Source organism: Capra hircus, chromosome 12 (genome assembly GCF_001704415.2).
Source record: "Capra hircus breed San Clemente chromosome 12, ASM170441v1, whole genome shotgun sequence".
Taxonomy (NCBI): Eukaryota; Metazoa; Chordata; class Mammalia; order Artiodactyla; family Bovidae; genus Capra; species Capra hircus.
The window spans coordinates 50,106,630-50,132,350 of record NC_030819.1 but is presented as its reverse complement, the minus strand read 5'-3'; the positions used below and the strand labels follow the sequence as shown (position 1 = coordinate 50,132,350).

The 25,721-nt window shown below is 41.1% G+C and overlaps 1 protein-coding gene and 1 pseudogene across 1 annotated transcript in view; one reads left to right on the top strand and one right to left on the bottom strand.

The window, feature by feature from the left end:
- Window positions 1–17,961, bottom strand: part of RNF17 (ring finger protein 17) — a 115,641-nt gene extending 97,680 nt beyond the window's left edge. Inside the window, exons 1-3 of the mRNA XM_018056328.1 lie at window positions 17,832–17,961; window positions 15,318–15,412; window positions 967–1,058 (exon numbers count right to left, since the gene is read on the bottom strand). Of these exons, the coding sequence (XP_017911817.1) occupies window positions 967–1,058; window positions 15,318–15,412; window positions 17,832–17,961 (317 nt within the window). The remainder of the gene's footprint in view (window positions 1–966; window positions 1,059–15,317; window positions 15,413–17,831) is intronic.
- On the top strand, window positions 7,110–7,523 carry LOC102174219 (annotated as a pseudogene).

The window sequence follows — 25,721 nt, the reverse complement described above, 5'->3', positions numbered from 1 at the left end:
TGCCAGGCCTCCCTGTCCATCACCAACTCCCGGAGTTCACTCAGACTCACGTCCATCGAGTCAGTGATGCCATCCAGCCATTTCATCCTCTGTCGTCCCTTTCTCCTCCTGCCCCCAATCCCTCCCAGCATCAGAGTCTTTTCCAATGAGTCAACTCTTCGCATGAGGTGGCCAAAGTACTGGAGTTTCAGCTTTAGCATCATTCCTTCCAAAGAAATCCCAGGGCTGATCTCCTTCAGAATGGACTGGTTGGATCTCCTTGCAGTCCAAGAGACTCTGAAGAGTCTTCTCCAACACCACATTTCAAAAGCTTAGCACTCTTTAAAAAAAAAGTCAGCCTCCCTCACCTGGTAAGTCAACTGCTAGATTCCTGAAGATGTCCCAATTGTTATGGCCCCAAAGATTCCTAAAGATTTACTCTAATCATTCCACTCAAGAGGTTATGGAGGAAGTGATTGATGGAATACAAATAGAGGAGGTGGGAGCAGTACTGGCATTCAGTGAGCCTGAGTTCTACCTCTGGCTCTATCAATAACCAGTAAGTAGACTTTAGCCAAGTGGTTTTATTTTCTAAATAAATAACTGTTCTGTTGGTTTCTAAGCACCCATTTAAACCTGGACAGGGGACCTGCAGCAATAATGTGAAAAGTCAGGAATGCTAGCCTAAAGGATTCTGGATTTTATCGGATAGGCCATGAAGAACCACAGAGCAGCAAAGAATCTGGAAGAGCTGAGGTATGCAAAAGAGACTAAAAGAATTAAGTAGGGTGAAGAAATGGTAATTGTGAATTGTTTCCCCTCACTTTAAATGAGGACATAGTAATGTTGCTTCTTTAGAAGTTGGATTCTTCACTTCATTAACAGCTCAGACAAATTATAAACTTAAAGAGCATTCTGTAAACAATGGGTTAGAGATACTGATATCAATGAATTTTAAATACTAAAATAAGTGCACATGGAACATACTTTTTAGGCTGCAATTTTTCCATAAACGAATCTTCTTTACTACATCCATCTATTGGGCAGTATTCTTGTTTTGTATTTATAGTTGTAGCAACCTTAGGACAAAAGATTAAAAACAAAAATCCAAAAAATCATTCAGTAAATTGTTTATACAGAATTCAAAAAAACTAGTGTGCTATTCATAGAAAAATGAAAAGATCCTTACATCATCTTTAAGTCAAAGAAAAACATACGTAAGTGACATTTATATCCTATTTTAATTTTTGAGGAAATCGGTAATTTGGCAACTATCAACTAAACAGAACTAAAAATAATTAAACAGAACTAAAATATTTTCAGTTCAGTTGCTCAGTCATGTCCAACTCTTCATGACCCCATGGACTGCAGCACGCCAGGCTTCCCTGTCCATCACCAACTCCCAGAGCTTGCTCAAACTTATGTCCATCAAGTCAGTGATGCCATCCAACCATCTCATCCTCTGTCGTTCCCTTCTCCTCTTGCCTTCAATCTTTCCTAGTATCAGGGTCTTTTCCAGTGAGTCAGTTCTTTGCATCAAGTGGCCAAAGCTGATGTTCAGCTTCAACATCAGTCCTTCCACTGAATATTCAGGACTGACTTTCTTTAGGACTGACTGGTTTGTCTCCTTGCAGTTCAAGGGACTCTCAAGCGTCTTTTCCAACACCACAGTTTAAAAGCATCAATTCTTTGGCGCTCAGGTTTCTTTACAGTTAACCACACTTCTAAAGGAAATTCTTGTCAGCATTACTTTAAAATTTTACTGTGAAGTTTTTTACAATGCTATCTTAGGGTATGTCCGAAACTATAAAATACTTGGGAATAACTTTAATAAGAAAAAGATAGGAGGCGGTCCTAAGATGGCAGAGGAATAGGACAGGGAGACCACTTTCTCCCCCACAAATTCATCGAAAGAACATTTGAATGCTGAGCAAATTCCACAAAACCACCTCTGAATGCTGGCAGAGGAAATCAGGCACCCAGAAAGGCAGCCCATTGTCTTCGAAAGGATGTAGGACAAAATATAAAAGATAAAAAGAGAGACAAGAGTTAGGGATGGAGACCCATCCCGGGAAGGGAATCTTTAAAGAGAAGTTTCCAAACACCAGGAAAACCTCTCACCAGTGGTTCTGTGGGGAGTTTTGGAATCTCAGACGGCAATATAACCAGGAAGAAAAATAAATAAAACCCACAGATTACGTGCCTAACGACAACTTCCAGCAGAGAAGTAGCCCAAAAGCTTATATCCGCCACCAGCGAGCGGGGGGCTGAACAGGAAGGAGCGGGCTGCATTGCTTAGGGTAAGGACCAGGCCTGAATGCCCTGAGGGCAATCGGAGGGAGCTAACGTGAGATAGCAACCCAAACTGTGGGATAGCCAGAGAGAGAGGGAAAAAAGAGAGAGAGAGAGAACTATCTTGCGAAAAGCCCTAACCTAAGGCACTGCAGGCCCGCTCACAGAACAAAGGACTGAGAGAAAACCAGAGAAGAGCTAGCCGGCTGCGGACCAGCACATCCCCCACCGGAGGCAGGTGGGCGGCAGCAAGAGCCAGAAAGGGGCAAACTCAGCCCCAGAGAGGGCATTCCTACCAAACTGCGAGCAGGCTTCCAGTTGCTAACCAAGACTTCCTGGGATTCTGGATGGTTGACATCCGCCAGGAGGGTCGCAGCCAGAGATCAGCTCCCCAGAAGAGACCCATGGCATACCTGAAATGGTGCGCCAGCTGCCACCCAGTAAACCGAGCAGCTGGGACCGGGGAGGTGATAAGATGCACCACACCTAAGCAGAGTGCACTCGCCAAACACCTGGTCACCTGACCAGCTCGGACCTGGGAAGGGCACAAAATGCAGGCCCAAACGAGTCTGCGCCTTTGCAGAGTACCCGAGATCCTGAACCTGAGCGGCTTAGACCTGAGAAGTGCATGCAACCCAGGGCCTGCATTAGACAGTTCCCTTGCAGAGCAACCTGGAGCCTGAGCAGTGTAGACTGGCAAAGCACACATCCCACGAGTTGGGGCAAACCCAGTGTGGCCCAGACACTGCGAGCACTCCCCACACAAGCCAGTGATATTTGTTTGCAGCGTTCCTCCCTCCCCACAGCACGACTGAGTGAGCCTATATAAGTGACCACCTTCGCCCCCTTGTGTCAGGACGGAAATTAGACATTGAAGAGACCTGCAAACAGAAGAAGCCAAAATAAAGAGGGAACCTGGAAGTGACAGGTACAATAGATTAAAACCCTGTAGTTAGCACCGATTACACTGGAAGGGGCCTACAGATCTTGAGAAGTATAAGCTGGAACTATCAGAAACTGAACTGACCCCACACTGCCCACAACAGCTCCAGAGAAATTCCTACGTATATTTTTACTATTATCATTAAAAATTTTTTTTTAATTTTAAGTCTTCTATTACTTCTTTAATTTTCATTTTTATAACCTATTACCTTGCAAAAAAGACACTATTTTTAAAGCAAACTTCATATATATTTTTTATAATTTTTGTGTTTTTTTTTAATATTGTATTTTTGAGAGTTTAACCTTTAGATTTTTTAATCTTTGCTATTTGGTATTTGTTATCAATTTTGTACCTTTAAGAATCAAATCTTCAGTACCCATTTTTACTTAGGAGTGTGATTACTGGCGTGATTACCCTCCCCCTTTGACTCTCCTTTTTCTCCCCCAGGTCACCTCTATCTCCTCCCTCCCCCTTCTCTTCTCTTTCCAACTCTGTGAATTTCTGTGTGTGTTCCGGGCTATAAAACTGATTACTGCCTAGATCTGTCTCTCTCCTTTTGATTCCCCCTTTTCGCTTCCTGGTCACCTCTATGTCCTCCCTCCCTCTTCTCTTCTCCATGTAACTCTGTGAACCTCTCTGGGTGTCCCCCACTGTGCAGAATCTTTTCACCATTAACCTAGATGTTTTATCATTGGTGCTGTATGGATGGAGAAGTCTTGACGCTACTGTAAGAATAAGACTGAAATCCAGAGGCAGGAGGCTTAAGCCTAAAACCTGAGAACACCAGAGAACTCCTGATTCCAGGGAACATTAATCGATAAGAGATCAATCAAAAGCCTCCATACCTACAATGAAACCAAGCACTACCAAAGAGCCAACAAGTTCCAGAACAAGACATACCATGCAAATTCTCCAGCAACGCAGGAACTTAGCCCTGAGCTTCAATATACAGGCTGCCCAAAGTCACACCAAACCCAGCTCACTATTGGACACTTTATTGCACTCCAGAGAGAAGAAACCAGCTCCATCCACCAGAACCCTGATGCAAGCTTCCCTAACCAGGAAACCTTGACAAGACACTCATCCAACCCCACCCACAGGGAGGAACCTCCACAATAAAGAGGAACCACAAACTGCCAGAATACAGAAAGGCCACTCCAAACTCAGCAATCTAAACAAGATGAAAAGGCAGAGAAACACTTAGCAGGTAAAGGAACATGATAAATGCCCACCAAACCAAACAAATGAAGAGAAGATAGGAGTCTACCTAACAAAGAACTCAGAATAATGAGAGTAAAAATGATCCAAAACCTTGAAAACAAAATGGAGTTACAGATAAATAGCATACAGATAAATACAGATAAATCCTGGAGACAGGATTGAGAAGATGCAAGAAATGTTTAACAAGGATCTAGAAGAAATAAAAATGAGTCAATCAATAACGAATAATGCAATAAATGAGATCAAAAACACTCTGGAGGGAACCAACAGTAGAATAATGGAGGCAGAAGATAGGATAAGTGATGTTGAAGATAGAATGGTAGAAATAAATGAAGCAGAGAGGAAAAAAGAAAAATGAATTAAAAGAAATGAAGATAACCTCAGGGACCTCTGGGACAATGTTAAATGCCCCAACATTCAAACTATAGGAGTCCCAGGAGAAGAAGACAAACAGAAAGGCCATGAGAAAATACTTAAGGAAATAACAGTTGAAAACTTCCCTAAAATGGGGAAGGAAATAGTCATCCAAGTCCAAGAAACCCAGAGAGTCCCAAACAGGATAAACCCAAGGCGAAACAACCCAAGACACATATTAATCAAATTAACAAAGATCAAACACAAAGAACAAATATTAAAAGCAGCAAGGGAAAAATAACAAATAACACACCAGGGGATTCCCATAAGGATAACAGCTGATCTTTCAATAGAAACACTTCAGGCCAGGAGGGAATGGCAGGACATACTTAAAGTGATGAAAGAGAAAAACCTACAACCCAGATTACTGTACCCAGCAAGGATCTCATTCAAATATGAAGGAGGAATCAAAAGCTTTACAGACAAGCAAAAGCTGAGAGAATTCAGCACCACCAAACCAGCTCTTCAACAAATGCTAAAGGATCTTCTCTAGACAGGAAATACAGAGAGGGTGTATAAACTCAAACCTCAAACAACAAAGTAAATGGCAATGGGATTATACTTATCAATAATTATCTTAAATGTAAATGGGCTGAATGCCCCAACCAAAGACAAAGACGGGCTGAATGGATACAAAAACAAGACCGCTATATATGCTGTCTACAAGAGATCCACCTCAAAACAAGGGACACATACAGACTGAAAATGAAGGGCTGGAAAAAGATATTTCATGAAAATGGAGACCAAAAAAAAGGAGGAGTAGCAATACTCATATCAGATAAAATAGACTTTAAAGGCTGTGAAGAGAGACACACGAGGACACTACATAATGATCAAAGGATCAATCCAGGAAGAAGATATAACAATTATAAATATATATGCACCCAACATAGAAGCACTGCAATATGTAAGGCAAATGCTAACAAGTATGAAAGGGGAAGTTAAGAGTAACACAATAACAGTGGGAGACTTTAATACCCCACTCACACCTATGGATAGATCAACTAAACAGAAAATTAACAAGGAAACACAAACGATACAATGAACCAGTTAGGCCTAATTGATATCTATAGGACATTTCACCCCAAAACAATGAATTTCACCTTTTTCTCAAGTGCACACGGAACCTTCTCAAGGACAGATCACATCCTGGGCCATAAATCTAGCCTTAGTAAATTCAAAAAAACTGAAACATTCCAAGCATCTTTTCTGACCACAATGTGGCTCAGATGGTAAAGAATCTGCCTGCAATGTGGGAGACCGGAGTTTGATCCCTAGGTTGGGAAGATCTCTGGATAAGGGCATAGCAGCCCACTCCAGTATTCTTGCACAGAGAATCCCATGGACAGAGGAGCCTGGTGGGCTATATACAGTCCATACACAAAAGAGAAGGAGACGACTGAGCGACTAACACTTTCACTCTGTATCTGTGGTTCCTCTGCATCCTCAGATTCAACCAACCACAGAGCCCCTACTGTAGTATTTGCTACTGAAAAATAACCACATATAAGTAAACCTACCCAATTCAAACCTGAGTTGTCAGGGGTCAAATGTAAATAAACGGAACAAAGCCCTGAAACAGATTCACTATACAGGAATCTCATACAGACTATAAGTGGTATTTCAATTCAGTTCAGTCACTCAGTCATGTTGAACTCTTTGAGACCCCATGGAATGCAGCACGCCAGCCCTCCCTGTCCATCACCAACTCCTGACGTTTACCCAAACTCATGTCCATTGAGCCGGCGATGCCATCCAACCATCTTATCCTCTGTTGTCCCCTTCTCCTCCTGCCTTCAATCTTTCCCAGCCTCAGGGTCTTTTCCAATGAGTCAACTCTTCATATCAGGTGGCCACAGTATTGGAGTTTCAGCTTCAACATCAGTCCTTTCAATGAACACCCAGGACTGATCTCCTTTAGGATAGACTGGCTGGATCTCCTCGCAGTCCAAGGGACTCTCGAGTCTTCTCCAATACTACAGTTCAAAAGCATCAATTCTTTGGCACTCAGCTTTCTTTATAGTCCAACTCTCACATCCATACACGACTACTGGAAAACTATAGCCCGGGCTAGACAGACCTTTGTTGGCAAAGTAATGTCTCTGCTTTTTGATATGCTGTCTAGGTTGGTCGTAACTTTTCTTCCAGTAAGCATCTTGTAATTTCATGGCTGCAGTCACCATCTGCAGTGATTTTGGAGTTCAATTAAATAGACAAAAAAGCTCTTTAACTCTCTGGCTGCCTGAAGACAGCTGCCATCATGAATGACCCAGTAACTATTCAGACCAGGAAATTCATGACCAAGCGACTACTTCAGTGGAAATAAATGGTAATCTAGGTTCTTCACTCTGGGAAGGCAACAGTAACTAAAACAGAAATTCATGAAAAACTAGCCAAAATGTACAAGACCAGATGTCATTTTTGTATTTGGATTCAGAATCTATTTTGGTGGTGGCAAGACAACTGGCATTGGCATGGTTTATGAACCCTTGGATTACACAAAGAATGAGCTCAAATACAGGCTTATAAGACAGCCTAGATGAGAAGAAAAAGACCTCAAGAAAACAGCAAAAGGAATGCAAGAACAGAATGAAGAAAGTCAGGGGGGCTGCAAAGTCCAATGCTGGTCCTGGCAAGAAGCAGTAAAGATTCTGCAGTGACTATATCTGTGGTGACTGTGCAGATTTTTCATGAGAGAGAATAAACTAAGGCCTTAAAAAAAAAAAAAAAAAGACAAAAGATAATCCAATAAATGGTGTGGATCAGCTAATAATTCTGAAGAAGAAAGTTACATAACCACCTTACATCATATAAAATATATTAGAAAGGGACCTAATAGGGACCTTCCTAAAAAATAAAAGATAAATGTATTAAAAAAATAAAATAATGTATACCTCTGAGATGAAAGTTTTGCCTAATCAAAGAAAACTTAGAAGCCATGAAGGAGGGGGATAAAACAAATGAAAACGGAAACATTTCTGAATGGTTAAATATAAAAAAACTAAGCGTGAAAAACTGGGAGAAAAGAGTTAAAACACACAGAACAAAGTGTTACTATCTCTATCACATGAAGTAGTCTTACAATTTAGGAAAAATACAATTCAAAAGGAAACTATGGAAAGGACCTGGAAGGATCTCTTAAAGATTTTCCATAAAGAACTGAGAGGTTGATCCATAAAGAGCTGAAAAATTGATCAATTTCACTAGTATTCAGGGAATTTCAATTTAAAACAGATACCCATTTTTTGCCCATTAAATTGTCAAACATTAAAAAAATATGACAAACATGGATTTTTTTAGACCTAATAATTAACAGAACCTGTTGGTGGAACTTTTTTTTGGTGGGAGTGAGTTTGAGGAATTGTGCAAAACCCTAGTAAAAAAATCTGAAGCCACCTAGTGTTTATCATAAAGAGATTATATTATAGCATTGATGTACCATGGTTTATTGTACAGCCATTAAAAATAATGTAGGAGACATTTATGACAATAGGTTAATGCTGGAAGGAATGTAGCAGACTACTAAATGTTAAAAGTGGGGTTAATGTTTTGTGGGGAAGAGGATGTTCTGGCAAGCTTTTAAGTATAATGTACCAATGACAGTTATCTATTATTAGATAATAAAGGAAAAGTGTTACTTAAAAAAAAAACAGATTGCACAAATATTTTTAAGAGTACCCACTAAAATTGAGGGCTAAAATCTTAATTTCTACCCACCTCCTCATTTATGCCCCTTTGGCTTGGCATTTCATAGTAAGAGGTTATTGTTACTACTAACAGATTTGATACAGGACATTTCACCCAGAAAATTTAAGAAAATATTAAATACAACTGATTTAAAAGATTTCAGTTAAAATTTTGAGAGTCTTAACTTCTGATATATACTATAAAGATTTTATTTTATTATTTTTATTTTATTACCTTTTTATTTTTATTTTTACTTTATTTTACTTTACAATACTGTATAGGTTTTGCCATACGTTGACATGAATCCAGCACGGGTGTATATGCGTTCCCAAACATGAACCCTCCTCCCACCTCCCTCCCCATAACATCTCTCTGGGTCATCACCATGTACCAGCCCCAAGCATGCTGTATCCTGCGTTGAACATAGGAAAAAAAAAAAAAAAAAGATCTTTTCCCCCCTACTCCAGAATAGCTTGTTGCTTAAGTTTTATATACGGTGGTGTTTTTGCTTGTTTGTTTTCTGCTACTTGTAGCAGAAAAATAGTGCGCAAATTTAACCAGCATTTTCTCTGCGGCTTCTGACTTCCCTGGTGGCTCAGCTGGTAAAGAATCCACCTGCAATGCGGGAGACCTGGGTTCCATCCCTGGGCTGGGAAAATACCCTGAAGAAGGAAATGGTCACCCACTCCAGTATTCTGGCCTGGAGAATTCCATGGACTACAGTCCATGGGGTCACAAAGAGTCCAACCTAACCGAGCAACTTTCACTTTCTTCGTGGGTTCTGACTTCAGTGATGAATAACAAGGCTTCTCTATCCAAGATTAAACAATTACCTATAGTCTCTTCTAGTTTACATTTTCAATTTGTAGGTTATTCCAATCCACATGTGATTTTAATATATATTAATTACCTATGATGGATTAATTTGTCATTTTCTCATGGCCCAATGTATTTTTAGACTTAGGTCCAAATGATCAATAAAATGCCAGTATTTTTGTAATGGAATCTAAGTATGGTCATATTCTTAAATAAAACCTGTCATATTGCTGTATATAACTATAGAATGGTTATTATTAACCATTAATAGGACTGGAATGCAAAAGTAGGAAGTCAAGAAACACCTGGAGTAACAGGCAAATTTGGCCTTGGAGTACAGAATGAAGTAGGGCAAAGGCTAATAGTTTTCTCAAGAGAACACACTGGTCATAGAAAACACCCTCTTCCAACAACACAAGAGAAGACTCTACACATGGACATCACCAGATGGTCAACACTGAATCAGATTCATTATATTATTTGCAGCAAAAGATAAAGAAGCTCTATACAGTCAGCAAAAGCAAGACCGGGAGCTGACTGTGACTCACATCATGAACTCCTTATTGCCAAATTCAGGTTTAAACTGAAAAAAGTAGGGAAAACCACTAGACCATTCAGGTATGACTTAAATCAAATCCCTTATGATTATACAGTAGAGGTGATAAACAGATTTAAGGAACTAGATCTGATAGACAGAGTGCCTGATGAACTGTGGACGGAGGTTTGTGACATTATACAGGGGATAGGATCAAGACCATCCCCAAGAAAAAGAAATGCAAAAAAGCAAAATGGCTGTCTGAGGAGGCCTTACAAAGAGCTGTAAAAAGAGAAGCCAAAAGCAAAGGAGAAAAGGAAAGATACACCTATTTGAATGCAGAGTTCCAAAGAACAGCAAGGAGCGATAAGAAAGCCTTCCTCAGTGAGCAGTGCAAAGAAATAGAGGAAAACAACAGAATGGGAAAGACTAGAGATCTCTTCTAGAAAATTAGAGATACTAAGGTAACATTTCATGCAAAAATGGGCTCAATAAAGGACAGAAACAGTAGGGACCTAACAGGAGTAGATGTTAAGAAGAGGTGGCAAGAATACACAGAAGAACTATACAAAAAAGATCTTCACAATCCAGATAATCACAATGGTGTGGATCACTCACCTAGAGCCAGACATCCTGGAATGTGAAGTCAAGTGGGCCTTAGAAAGCTTCACTTCAAACAAAGCTAGTGGAGGTGATGGAAGTCCAGCTGAGCTATTTCAAACCCTAAAAGATGATGCTGTGAAAGTGCTTCACTCAATATGCCAGCAAATTTGGAAAACTCAGCAGTGGCCACAGGACTGGAAAAGGTCAGTTTTCATTCCAATCTCAAAGGAAGGCAATGCCAAAGAATGCTGAAACTACTACACAATTGCACTCATCTCACACACTAGTAAACCAAAGCTCAAAATTCTCCAAGCCAGGCTTCAGCAATATGTGAACCATGAAATTCCAGATGTTCAAGCTGGTTTTAGAAAGGGCAGAGGAACCAGAGATCAAATTGCCAACATCTGCTGGATCATCGAAAAAGCAAAGAGAGTTCCAGAAAAACATCTATTTCTGTTTTACTGACTATGCCAAAGCCTTTGACTGTGTGGATCACCACAAACTGTGAAAAATAGTTTAAGAGATGGGAATACCAGACCACCTGACCTGTCTCTTGAGAAATCTGTATGCAGGTCAGGAAGCAACAGTTAGAACTGGACATCGAACAACAGACTGGTTCCAAATAGGAAAAGGAGGATGTCAAGGCTGTATACTGTCACCCTGCTTATTTAACTTCTATGCAGAGTACATCATGAGAAACGCTGGGCTGGAAGAAGCACAAGCTGGAATCAAGACTGCTGGGAGAAATATCAATAACCTCAGATATGCAGATGACACCACCCTTATGGCAGAAACTGAAGAGGAACTAAAAAGCCTCTTGATGAAAGTAGAAGAGGAGAGTGAAAAAGTTGGCTTAAAGCTCAACATTCAGATAACTAAGATCATGGCATCCAGTCCCATCACTTCAGTTTTGGGGGCTCCAAAAGCACTGCAGTCATGAAATAAAAAGATGCTTACTCCTTGATAGAAAAGTTACGACCAACCTAGACAGCATATTAAAAAGCAGAGACATTACTTTGCCAACAAAGGTCCGTCTAGTCAGCACTATGGTTTTTCCAGTAGTCATGTATGGATGTGAGAGTTGGACTATAAAGAAAGCTGAGCACTGAACAATTGATGCTTTTGAAATGTGGTGTTGGAGTAAACTCTTGAGAGTTCCTTGGACTGCGAGGAGATCCAGCCAGTTCATCCTAAAGGAGATCAGTTCTGAGTGTTCACTGGAAGGACTGATGTTGAAGCTGAAACTCCAATACTATGCCACCTGATCTGAACAGCTGACTCATGGAAAAGACCCTGATGCTGGGAAAGAGTGAAGGCAGGAAGAGAAGGGGACGACAGAGGATGAGATGGTTGGATGGCATCACCAACTCAATGGAGCTGAGTTTAGGTAAACCCCAGGAGTTGGTGATGAACAGGGAGACCTGGCATGCTGTAGTCCATGGGGTCTCAAAGAGTTGGACATGACTGAGGGACTGAATGGAACAGAGTATCAGTCAAAAACAGAGATGTTATTTAAAAAACCCATGCCACTACGAAAGATAAAGACTGATAAATAAATTCATATGTACTCAAACTCAGAAATAAGAACATAAGCATGCCCATTAACTCTGAATGTAATCATTTTAGGCTTAAGCTTGAAATAGCATTACCTGGGCCTTCAACATTAAAGATAAATTATAAATATAAGTCTAATGGGAATATAGGTATTACTTTTTAGAGCACATACATTATTTAAAAGTAATAATCCAGGATACAGGATGCTTGGGGCTGGTGCACTGAGATGACCCAGAGAGAAGGTATGGGGAGGGAGGTGGTAGGGGGGTTCAGGATTGGGAACACATGTACACCCGTGGCAGATTCATGTTGATGTATGGCAAAACCAATACAATATTGTAAAGTAATTAACCTCCATTAAAATAAATAAATTTATATTTAAAAAAAAAAAGAAAAAAAAAAAAGACTGAATACAGTCCTCCGTCAATTATGTGGCTTATAATAGCACAGGGAGAAAGGGGGAAAGGAGGGCAGTATGGGACAGACCACATGTCTCCCAAAGTGAGAGGCAGAACTAGTCAAATGATACAAAATAGATTTGCTACAATCCTAAAATAAAAAACCAGTATTTGTAACAGCACTGTAAAGCAAGTATACTTCAATAAAAAAGCACACATAAATGTAAATTTCAAAATAAAAAACCAGTATCTGTAAATACAGTATAAACATTTGATTAGATGTTACCCAAAACACTAAAAATAATACGTTAGTATTTTAAGAGACCATTAAACACAAAGTCATTTGCCACAAAAGGCAAGAGGTTACTGTTCTAATAAACTTGCTGTTTTTTTAATATCAGAACAGGATAGACATGGGCAGAGACAGTTACAGTGGAATGTCTCTTTCTTTTCCCTTCATTCACTCTTTACCCACCACAAGACTCAATCTGTCAGGGATATTCTATTTCAACCAGGAGCTAGGCTCCCTTTTGTCTTAACTATGGAGCTAGCTACTGTCAAAAAAAGGGAGAGGGAATAGGAATTTCCCACAATAAAGGCCATGATTCACAAAGTACGTAATTCTAAAACAAACTATCTTCTAGTGTGTACATGTTTCTGCTACAATTGAAACCTGCACAAATCACACATTTGTATGTTTATACACATATTATTATATATGTATGTGAAAGTTGGACCATAAAGAAGGCTGAGTGCCGAAAGTGAAAGTCACTCAGTCCTCTCTGACTCTTTGCGACCCCATGGACTATACAGTCCATGGAATTCTCCAGGCCAGGATACGGGAGTGGGTAGCCCTTTCCTTCTCCAGAGGATCTTCCCAACCCAGGGATGGAACCATTGCAGGCAGGTCTCCCACATTGCAGGCAGATTCTTTACCAGCTGAGCCACCAGGGAAGCCCTGAGTGCCAAAGGACTGATGCTTTTGAACTGTGGTGCTGAAGAAGACTCTTGAGAGTCCCTTGGACTGTAAGATCAAACCAGTCAATCCTAAAGGAAATCAATCCTGAATATTCATTGGAAGGACTGATGCTGAAGCTCTAATACTTTGGCTACCTAATGTGAAGAGCTGACTCATTAGAAAAGACCCTGCCCTACTTCTGGGAAAGACCAAAGGCAGGAGGAAAAGAGGACAACAAAGGATGAGATGTTTGGATGGCATCACCAACTCAATGGACACGAGTTTGAGCTCGCTCCTGGAGATGGTCAAGGACAGGAAAGCCTTGTGTGCTGCAGTCCATGGGGTTGCAAAGAGTTGGACACAGCTGAGCAACTGAACAACAAAAACAATATGCATTATTATATATATTCTTGGTAGCACCAGTAGCAAAGAATCGGCCTGCCAATGCAGGAGACATAAGAGATGTAGGTTCAATCCCTGGGTTGGGAAGATCCCCTGGAGAAGGGAATGGTAACCCACTCCAGTATACTTGCCTGGAGACTCCCACGGACAGAGGAGGCTGACGTGCCTCAGTCTATACAGTAGCAAAGAGTTGGACACGACTGAAGCAACTCATTACTCTCATGTATTTTTATCATGGTTAACGTGCAAACCAGTTAATCCACATCTAAATAATCAAGGGTAGACCACAGCGCTTATTTTAAAACTTGGAGAGAACTTTCACATAATTCAGATTTGACTTTTACAATTCTATAAGAAAAGCAGGTATTATTTCCATCTCACAAATGAGGAAACTCGGGATTAGGGCACAAGAACTAGGACTGCATCCCAGGTCTTCTGCCTCTATATTAACTGTCTGCCACACTGCCACAGAAAATAATGGATACAAATCTTCAAAATCTGATCTCTCAAGTGGAACATTAAGAATTAAATAGAGATTAAGAAAACTTTCTAGGAAGATACACGTATAAACTAAGCAACACTTGTATTTGCAGTAAATGCAAAGAAAGTTCAGTAAATTTTATTTTAAATCCTTTAATTTGTTCTCATTATCAAGAGTGCATGGATTTTAGCGCAACTGCATTATTTTTAGCACTTCTAAAGTTAACTTTAGGATGTTGCTGCCTTTTTTTTTTTTTTTTAACACATCTCTACAAGTGTAAATTTAATGACACACAAAGGTTGAGGGGCAGAGGGAAATTCTAAATTTGCTTACATGGTATCAGTTTAGAAAAAGGGGATAGAGATTTTAGTACTTCCCTGGCAGTCCAGTGATTAAGACTACACCTTCCAATGCAGAGGATGAAGGTTCAAGCCCTAGTCAAAGAGCTAAGATCCCACATGCCCCGGGGTCAAAAAAACCAAAAAGCCCATAAAATAGAGGCAATGTTCTGGCCAATTCAATAAAGACTCTAAAAATGGTCCACATCAAAAAATCTTAAAAAATACAGATGCAGGCTGATAAGTGTATGACCTTAAGCTTGCATTCTTTTTGATCACTTTGAGTAGTTACAAAAATGTTATGTGAAAAGCTTTATCTTTTGCCAGGTTTCTTTTTTTAAAAGACTCAGAGGGAGAGGGAGAGGGTGGGATGATTTGGGAGAATGGGAATTCTAACATGTATACTATCATGTAAGAATTGAATCGCCAGTCCATGTCTGACGCAGGGTGCAGCATGCTTGGGGCTGGTGCATGGGGATGACCCAGAGAGATGTTGTGGGGAGGGAGGTGGGAGGGGGGTTCATGTTTGGGAACGCATGTAAGAATTAAAGATTTTAAAATTAAAAAAAAAAAAAAAAAGACTCAGCAGCAAAACCCCAAGTTTTTAGTTCCTAACTAGAAGTATGCTTTATTTCTCTACCATTTTTACCTGTAACATTATGTTATAATGTGATCGATATGAAGAATAACACTTACCTCACAATCAGGGCATGTGATTGTGCTGTATTCTTCAGTCATTAATAAGCACAGGTCACAAAAAGTATGTCCACAGTGAAGTTCATGGTGGTGACCTACTGATGAAATTCTTCTGTGAATTAAACTTTTCAGTTTGTTAATGTTGCATATTCAGTATAATCAAAAGGGAAAATTAAAAGGATTCTCTTCTACAGAAAAATGTATCTATTTAGTTAGAAATGGATGACTTATTAAAATTGAAGAGAAACAATATAAATCAGAAGGGAGAAAAGTCAGAAGAAAGAAAAACCAGGCAGAGATAATTAATATTGCTTGCATTCATTTAGATAGTTATTTGGTACCTATAACACTTTGAATCTGCCAGCTCTTACAATCATATAAAGAAAAAATCATATAAAAAATCTGACATACTCCATTTGATCATTATAATTATCATAGCTAAACAGGCTGTAGATATTATATTTGACAACCTAGAGATGGATAAACACTTTGGTGATCTGGGATAAATGGTATAATCCAGATTCCAATCTAGTTCTGTTTCCAAGTCTAATGTTCTTTCTACTTGATCATACTTCCCTCTGCGAATTTATACTTCCCATCCTGTGAAGGGGACAGTGAGGGTCAAACTGGCAAGACCCTTCTCTTTGAACAAAATAATGCCATTTGCAGCAACATGGATGGACCTAGAGATTGTCATACTGAGTGAAGTCAGACACAGAAAGACAAATATCGTATGATATCAATTACATGTGCAACCTAAAAAAAGGTGGGGTACAAATGAACTTACAAAACAGAAGTAGAGTCACAGATGTAGAAAGCAAATTTATGGTTACCAGGGGATGGGAAAGGGTAAACTGGGAGAAGGGGACTGACATATACTCACTACTATATGTAAAATAGATAACTAGCAAGAACCTGCTCTATAGCACAGGGAACTCTACTCAATACTTCTGTAATGGTCTATAATGGGAAAAGAACCAAAACAAAAACAACAAAAAAAAGAGAGTGGATATATGTAGATGTGTTGATAAAACTAACTCACTTTACTGTACACCTGAAACAAACACTGTAAATCAGTTATGCTCAAAAAAAAAAAAAATCCTCTCTTAATGATCTAAGACATTGGCAAAGACAGAAGACAGAAGTCAGATGCTACTACTGTCACATAAACATGACCCGTATAAAGGTTATTTTCGACAAATTAAGCATTTATGAAGGGAAATACCATCTAATACCAACATTTTAATACTCAAGTGGAATCTGGTTTATCATAATAAATATATTTGTTATAACTATGTCATTTTAAGTCATTTAAAAAGATTTTACAAGAAAAAATGGGAAAAGAAACTAGATAAAATGAGGCTTCATTTACTATAAAATTAGTGTTCCTGCTGATTTATATTAAAACAATTGCATTCTTTTGATTAAAAAAAAGAACTTTAGTTTTTAAGCTAATGAAACATCTAAAACTTGTTTAAATCCAGGGTAAATTTTAAAGCTCTAATTTAAATTCCAGAGATACTGTTACTAAGGATATCAAAACTGTTTTACCTTTTAAAGATTTCTGATACTGTACAAGTCGAAATAACGTGGGCTGCATTACAGCTTACAAAGCACTTTGATAATTCCACATGCATAGGCACCATCTTTCCAATTGAGTACTTCTCAGCATTATAATACAAATGTACGAAAGAACAGGTGATTTTAAGATGTCATGTTCTAAAACTTTATTTTGTAATACTATATCATCAAATAATGGAGATTTTCTATGAAACAGTAGCAATCGAAATTCGGATAAGAGAACTTGCCTCTCCCCAAGAAAACACAACCAACTTTCTCTACGCTCAGGTCTCCCAAGCAGAGTCCATCCTGGAGCGACTGAGAAAATGGACGTTCACTTTGAAAGTATAAAATATAACAGTTACCCAGGGTGATAAGACGACTCTGGGAGCTCCACGAGTTTAGTTTCAACAACACACCCCTGCAGAGACATAGCACTCTAAGGCCTGTGAGGTTAGGGTCAAATAAACTGAACCTGTTTTCACTTGAGGAGAGACTCAGTGAGCGGAGCATGGGCGTGCGTTCTCCCTGGAAGGCCCAAGACTGAACACAAGATGCTCAAAACCTAACCGGCTGCCTTCTGAACAAGGCTTTAAGCCAAAAGAGCAACGAGTCCCCCGCCCCCACTCCTAATAATCCGTTTTTAAATATCAGGAACCTTTGGTTACCACAACAAAATTATGCAAGAAAATGAAGTTTCGTTGTTTCTTTACCACAGAATGACGGTTCAATTCTCACATTACCCCTTTCTCGAACCTGCGAACCCATCAGTAGGGCAGTCAGTGCGCAGCAGGGCGGAAAGCCGCTCTCCAGGCCTTGGCGTCAGGACCTCAAAAGCGGGCTGCGCGCTCGAGGCCTGGGCTGCCCCATGCTCCCTCGCCGTCGCAACCACTCCCTACTCTGCCTGTTCCTCAGTTCCCGTGACGGCAGGCGGACTGACCCCCCGCCTCTCACCCAGAGCTCTGGGCGCCCTTCTTCCACACCGGCTGCACAGGGCCTCGGTGGCTCCCCGGGCCCGGCCGTGCGTCTCCACCTGCCCGCAGGAGGACACGGGGCGCCTAGCCCTCAACGCCTCAGCCGCCATCTTGGTACCTCGAATCCCAGGCCCGCGTCGCGTGCCGACGCGGTATCCCTTGCGGCAGAGACCAATCGCCGGAGGCGTTGGCCCCAGGGAGCCAATCGGCAGCGAGGAAGCTCCAGCCCACCCATCCCCCCCGCCTCAGACCCTAGTAGCGGGAGGCTGTTTGCTGTTTTACTCCGGATGCTTAGAGCAGATTGCGCGTGGTCTTCAGGGACCGTTTTGTGGCCTGACCTTTGTCTAAGGCTCAGCGCCTTATCACTCTCACTGCATAAAAGTCGGATTTCACGCATTACTCCTTACTTTGCTTTTGACCTTGCAGGTGGCGACGTCGTCCCCCTTCCCTAGTGGATCATAGTGGCTTTAGTGGAGAAGCCAGTCTAGCTACCCATCGGTGAGGAGATTTGGTTAACAGTTTCAAACCAAGGTGAGGTCGTTATTACTAACAATTGTTGACCCTACTGATATTTACAAGGCCTTGTGTTGAGAATGTTTAGGGATACGAAGAATTTATAAACTAACAAGTTCCTGCTTGAGTGATATGTCATCCTCTACCTAAACGGGTAACTTCCACTAGAGCAGTTTGTATTAAATGCCAGAGGAGACTTAGAGAAAATAAGAATTGTATGCGTTGTGTGAAAAGCCTTTGTAGAGAATATAAGGTTTACACTAGACTTTAAAACCTGAGTGAAACTTACAGAGATAAACGGAGGAAATGAGGCTTTCAAGGGAGAAAGAACTGCAAAAGCAAGGGATTGTAGGTGAGTAGATGCTGTTGCCTATTTGGTATTTAACTTACAGACCATTTGCCTAGATTAGTTAATACTGCTTTAAGTGAACTTTTTGGAGAATTAAGTTGGAATCGAATTTTAGAGAGTCTTGAATGTTGGGTAAGGACTTACCCTTTAAACAGTCCCGTGCTGGGGAAATTGTGTGAGCAAGAAACGAGGTGATCTGGTAGCAATTTGGCAAGTATCGGTGTATTGTGGAGGAAGCACGTGGAGATGGCAGGGTGTCTTTAGCTACTAAGAGTAAAACCAGCATATATTCTTCATTTTCTTTTTCCCTCTATGTGTTTTGTTTTGGAAATAGAAGTATTCTGTTCAAAGCTCATCCCTGGTTAACATCCAAAATATGCAAACAGCTCATACACCTCAATATCAAAAAGCCAACAACTGAACTCAAAAAGGATACCTTGAAGAAATGTCTTTAGTGAGAGTATCTTAATGGTGAATGCTCTCAGCTTTTATTTGGATTAAAATATTTTTGTCTTCATCCTTGAATGGGCATTTAATAACATAATGTTCTAAGTTGAAAGTTATTTTTTCTCAGATTTTGGAGATAGCATCATACTGATTTCTGTCAGTCCTTGAAAATCCCAACCCTTAGCACCTCTGCTGTGGCCTCCCTGGATGGCAGTTTATTTACAGTCTGTCTTTCCTGCCCCACCAATACTACCTCTGAGGGGACGCCACATTGCTCACCCTCAGTTCAGTTCAGTTCAGTTCAGTCACTCAGTCGTGTCTGACTCTTTGCGACCCCATGAATTGCAGCACGCCAGGCCTCCCTGTCCGTCATCCTCAGTGTTCCTTAAACACTGTAGCCTTGTGCCCTGTCCAAGCAGGTGCTTCATTTGTTGAGAAAGGAAAGCAAGAGGGAGAAATCCCATGTTGCAAATATAAAATGTAGGGCAAAACACCAACTAGTAAATTATAGTACTTTCAGGCTTCAGTTCAGTTCAGTCGCTCAGTTGTGTCCGACAACTTGCGACCCCATGAACAACAGAACGCCAGGCCTCCCTGTTCATCACCAACTTCTGGAGTCCACCCAAACCCATGTCCACTGAGTCGGTAATGCCGTCCAGCCAGCTCATCCTCTGTTGTCCCATTCTCCTCCTGCCCTCTTTCCCAGCATCAGGGTCTTTTCAAATGAGTCAGGTCTTCGCATCAGGAAGTATTGGAGTTTCAGCTTCAACATCAGTCCTTCCAATGAACACTCAGGACTGACCTCCTTTAGGATGGACTGGTTGGATCTCTTTGCAGTCCAAGGGACTCTCAAGAGTCTTCTCCAACACCACAGTTCAAAAGCATCAATTCTTCGGTGCTCAGCTTTCTTCACAGTCCAACTCTCACATCCATACATGACCACTGGAAAAACCATAACCTTGACTAGACAGACCTTTGTTGGCAAAGTAATGTCTCTGCTTCTTGATATGCTGTCTAGGTTGGTCATAACTTTCCTTGCAAGGAGTAAGCGTCTTTTAACTTCATGGCTACAATCACCATCTGAAGTGATTTTGGAGTCCAGAAAAATGAAGTCAGCAACTGTTTGCACTGTTTCCCCATCTATTTGCTATGAAGTGATGGGATTGGATGCTATGATCTTAGTTTTCTGAATGCTGAGCTTTAGGCCAACTTCTCCACTCTCCTCTTTCATTTTCATCAAGAGGCTCTTTAGTTCTTCTTCACTTTCTGCCATAAGGGTGTCATTTGCATATCTGAGGTTATTGATATTTCTCCTGGCAATCTTGATTCCAGCTTGTGCTTCCTCCAGCCCAGCATTTCTCATGATGTTCTCTGCATATAAGTTAAATAAACAGGGTGACAATATATAGCCTTGACGTACTCCTTTTCCTGTTTGGAACAAGTCTGTTGTTCCATGTCCAGTTTTAACTGTTGCTTTCTGACCTGCATACAGATTTCTCAGGAGGCAGGTCAGGTGGTCTGATATTCCCATCTCTTTCAGAATTTTCCACAGTTTATTGTGATCCATACAGTAAATGGCTTTGGCATAGTCAATAAAGCAGAAATAGATGTTTTTCTGGAACTCTCTTGCTTTTTCCATGATCCAGCGGATGTTGGCAATTTGATCTCTGGTTCCTCAGCCTTTTCTAAAACCAGCTTGAACATCTGGAAGTTCACAGTTCACATATTGCTGAAGCCTGGCTTGGAGAATTTTAAGCATTACATTACTAGTGTGTGAGATGAGTGCAATTGTGCAGTAGTTTGAGCATTCTTTGGCATTACCTTTCTTTGGGATTGGAAATGAAAACTGACCTTTTCCAGTCCTGTGGCCACTGCTGAGTTTTCCAAATTTGCTGGCATATTGAGTGCAGCACTTTCGCAGCATCATCCTTCAGGATTTAAAATAGCTGTACTGGAATTCCGTCACTGGAATTCCACTAGCTTTGTTTTAAGTGAAGCTTTCTAAGGCCCACTTGACTTCACATTCCAGGATGTCTGGCTCTAGGTGAGTGATCATACCATTGTGATTATCTGGATTGTGAAGATCTTTTTTGTATAGTAGTTCTGTGTATTCTTGCCACCTCTTCTTAATATCTTCTGCTCCTGTTAGGTCCCTACTGTTTCTGTCCTTTACTGAGCCCATCTTTGCAAAAAATGTTCCGTTGGTATCTGTAATTTTCTTGAAGAGATCTCTAGTCTTTCCCATTCTATTGTTTTCCTCTGTTTCTTTACATTGATCGCTGAGGAAGGCTTTCTTATCTCACCTTGCTATTCTTTGGAACTGCATTCAAATGGGTATATCTTTCCTTTTCCCCTTTGCTTTTCACTTCCCTTCTTTTCACAGCTATTTGTAAGGCCTCCTCGGACAGCCATTTTGCTTTTTTGCAATTCTTTTTCTTGGGGATGGTCTTGATTCCTCTCTCCTGTACAATGCCATGAACCTCCGTGACAAAATGCTTTACTCCACAATACCTCAATTTATCTACCTCAAGTCTGTAGAAGGGAGATTCTATCCCTTTAAAATGAATCAGGCTTTTGCCTTAAATTTCCATTAAACTTTATCTTAGAACCTCTGGACCAAGGAGATAACATACCCTGAGTGGGGTTCTGATATGTCAGGTGGAGGGCTGGAACCCAGGAATGGCGACAGAGGAGAGACAGCCCGCCCTGAGATCTGGTCTGAAGTGGAAACAGTGGCACTGACAAAGTACAGAACAAAGCTGGCCCTGGAGTTCATGTGAGCGCTGGATGGTGGAGCCCAGATCCCACATGGTAGCTAGAGCAGACAGTTACCTAACTGTGCCAAGGCCTGGTGCCCCTAAAAGGAGTAAATGTGTTTTTTCCTTCTTTTTCAGTGTGAAAGGATATGTTTCAAAGAAAAGGTAAAATCATGGCTCTCCTCTAGGTATAAAATGAACAAATGTTAAATTTATTCTACTCATATTTGGGTGTGGGAACTAGGCAGTTAGAACCGGTTCAAGGGAGCAGAGATGCACAGGTTTATCTGGAGTCAAGGATGCCAGAGTATTGTGCAAATGCAGCAAAACTGGCTTGTCCAGAGGAAGGAGTGTTGTTCCTCATGTTTGCATATCACAGACACGGACTGTTCTGAGTTGCACTCAGTTCTCCATAGCCTTCGATCTGTAAAACCCACCTTAAGGGTGTGCTCAGTGCCATGTGCAGATTTCCATCCAAGCACAGACTCCCCGACTCGACCTCACAGATTCTAAAGTTGACCTGCTTAGTGGAGGGAAACTGACAGCACTAGGAGCTTCCCTGGTGGCTCAGATGGTAAGGAATCCACCTGCAATGTGGGAGACGTAGGTTCAATCCCTGGGTTGGGAAAGTCCTCTGGAGGAGGGCATGGCAACCCACTCCAGTGTTCTTGCCTGGAGAATCCCATGGACAGAGGAGCCTGGTGGGCTACAGTCCATGGGGTCACAAAAAGTAGGAGATGACTGAGCAACTAAGTGCATAGCCTCTATGTGCTAGACGATCCTACGAGGTTAACGCTACAAACTGATGGGTGGTCATAGTATTAATGAGACAGTGTTTCTAGGAGGTCATCACATCAACCAGGACATAATAGGAATTCGTGACTACCAGTTGCTGATACTGTCATGTTAGGAGACATAAGTCCGCTGGGGGAGTGATGACTGCAGAATGAATGTGGAGATCTGACAGTCTTTGTAAACACAGAGTCAGGAACAACCAGCATATGAGCACTTTCTGTATTTTAAAAGTCAGCTGGGAAAGTGTCTCCTTCTTCATCTCCATAATAATGTTGTCAGTTAGGGAAGTTGGTGGTCTTTCTAGGGCCCTGATTTGAGCACTCCTGATCCACATCATCAACAGGTAACCTCCCTTACGACATTCCTCCTTGGAAGCTAAAGGTATACACACACACAGCTTCACACTTGGACCTCACCCCTGTCACCGCCCTGCTCAGTCTATCATTGCTTCTCTCACCTCTTAACTTACCTTGTGTCCATTCTTGCCTGGGTATCCTCCTACCCTCCTCAGAGAAGCCAAACTGATCTGAACAAGTGAACTGGAGCAGGTCTCCGCCTTTGCTAATAATCTTCAACAGCCTAGTGTTGTGTTTGTGATGAAACCGAGCCTGCTTCCCATGGCCTGAGACCCTATAAGGTCATACTGTTGCCCGTTTCAACAGCTGCCTGATGAACCAGTCTTCCTGTTCTTACCACATGGCACCATCCCTTCCTCCTGGACTTCTCCTCTCTGTGCTTATTCACTTCAGAAAGGACTTTCCTGACCACCTCTTTAAAGGGGTCTCACCCACCACCCCATCTGATAACCATCTAAGCCTCATATATATATATGTATATGTATATGCATGTATGTATATGAATATATATGAAGCCCATGGCTCAGTGGTAAAGAATCTGCCTGCAATGCAGAAGATGGAGGAGATGTGGGTTCAATCCCTGGGTCAGGAAGATCCCCTGGAGGAGGGCATGGCAACCCACTCCAGTATTCTTGCTTGGAGAATCCCATGGACAGAGGAGCCTGGCAGGCTACCGTCCATAGGATCACAGAAAGTTGGACATGACTTAGTGACCAAACAACATAGTAGACAGATATTTCATACCCTATTGACAGCCAAGACATTCACTTTATTGTTGCTGGTAGGAATATTAACTTATATGAAAATAAATTTATCAAGAGCCTTGAAAATGCTCTTAATGCCTCAATCCATTTTGATGAATCTATTATAAAATAATGAGATGCTGTATAAGATTTAGTGACAAGATGAAACCTTAAAACAAAAATGATTACCAGTAGGAAATAGATGAGCCATTGCACAGAGGGGGTATAGTTAAAACACTCTCAGTATGGAATAATGTATAGTCATTAGACTCACATCCTCAATGTTAAGTAAAAGAGCAGAATGGAAAGCTTTATATTTCAGTTCTGCCTAGAAATAAGTATATGTTTAGAAAAAAGACTTGATGGACGGTTTGAGCAAGCTCTGGGAGTTGTGATAGACAGGGAAGCCTGGCGTGCTGAAGTCCACTGGGTCGCAAAGAGTCAGACACAACTGAGTGACTGAACTGGACTGAAAGAAATAACTACTCTTTTGTTTAGTTATAGAACTTGGTAGTTAGATCTCGATGGTTTTAATTTTATTTTTACTCTTGGATATTCCAAATTTTCTAAAATGAATTACAATGTCAGGACAAAACATTGTTTTAAAAAATACTCTATAAACCCAGCCTTATCTCTACATCTGAGTTACTCTGTGATATCAATCAGATTTAAATTAACTGTTACTTCCTCTAAAAAGTATCCAGGCCTTGGTGGGTCAATGAAGTCATCCTTCCAAAACAACACCACAAAGCAAAACCCTCTGAGGTTTTATTGCCTCTTATCTGTTTACAACTCAATAAAGAGAGTTGATACACCAGTCTCATTTCTGTGATTCTTTAAATTTTTTATTTACTCATTTCACAAATATTTGAGTGTCAATTTTTTACAAAGTTATTCTGGACAGGGTTCCTCCTGTGAAGAGATTTCTACTTCAAACTGAACTCCTCTCAAGCTTAATCCAACCCCACGATAAACCTCTTGTGGCTTTGTGCTCTATCTGCAGTGTCTTTCACTGGCTCTGGCAGGACAACAAGCTGCCAGCCATCACAGCAGGGGGCCCTCAGACAGCCTGGCAGGAAGAAAAGTGAGGACAAATGGTTCATAGTTGAAGTTTTGGAACCATCACTGCCCTGTCAGGACTGGAATGAGAAGGCTGTCATGACACTGCCTGGAAAGGGTTCCGGGTCACTGAACCACTGACATCATCAGAGTAGTCCAGGGATAATTGTGTGATAATTGTGGCTGAACACAGAGATCAAAACCCTTGAGATTAGACTCATTAACTTAAATACACACACACAATGACACAGTACATTATCATCTATTTACATGAAGTTACAATGATGGCTCTGAGAACATAGCAGTGAATTGTGGCTCCAAGACTCCCTTTGCTTGATCTAGAGACACAACTCAGCACCATCAGCAGCAGGACGTCCTTGTTTGTGTGAACGATGGAGGAGAGGCGATGGGGCAGCCCACTGAGTACAAAAAGTTTACCAAGTGTCATTCCTATTAAATGAGTGTGTGCTGGGTATCAGCTGATGATGGAAGGCCTATGAAAATGGCTTCCTCTCTTGCTCTGCTGCTGGACCTTCCGAAGAAATTATGACTTATATGTGTGCACACATCAGAGAGGGGGCAGAGCAGGGATGTTGTGAGGAAAGAGTTCAGACCTTCCTTGGAAAAATAAAAGGACCAAAGAAGTAAAAAAAAAAAATGTTGAAATTACATCTCATTTTTTTTCCTGTCCTATGCTATGCCTTTTGTTGCTGTTGTTTAGTCTCTTAAGTTGTATCTGACTCTTTGTGACCCAATGGACTGTAGCCCACCAGGCTCCTCTGTCTGTGGGATTCTCCAGGCAAGAATACTCGAGTGGGCTGTCATTTCCTTCTTCAGGGGATCTTCGCAACC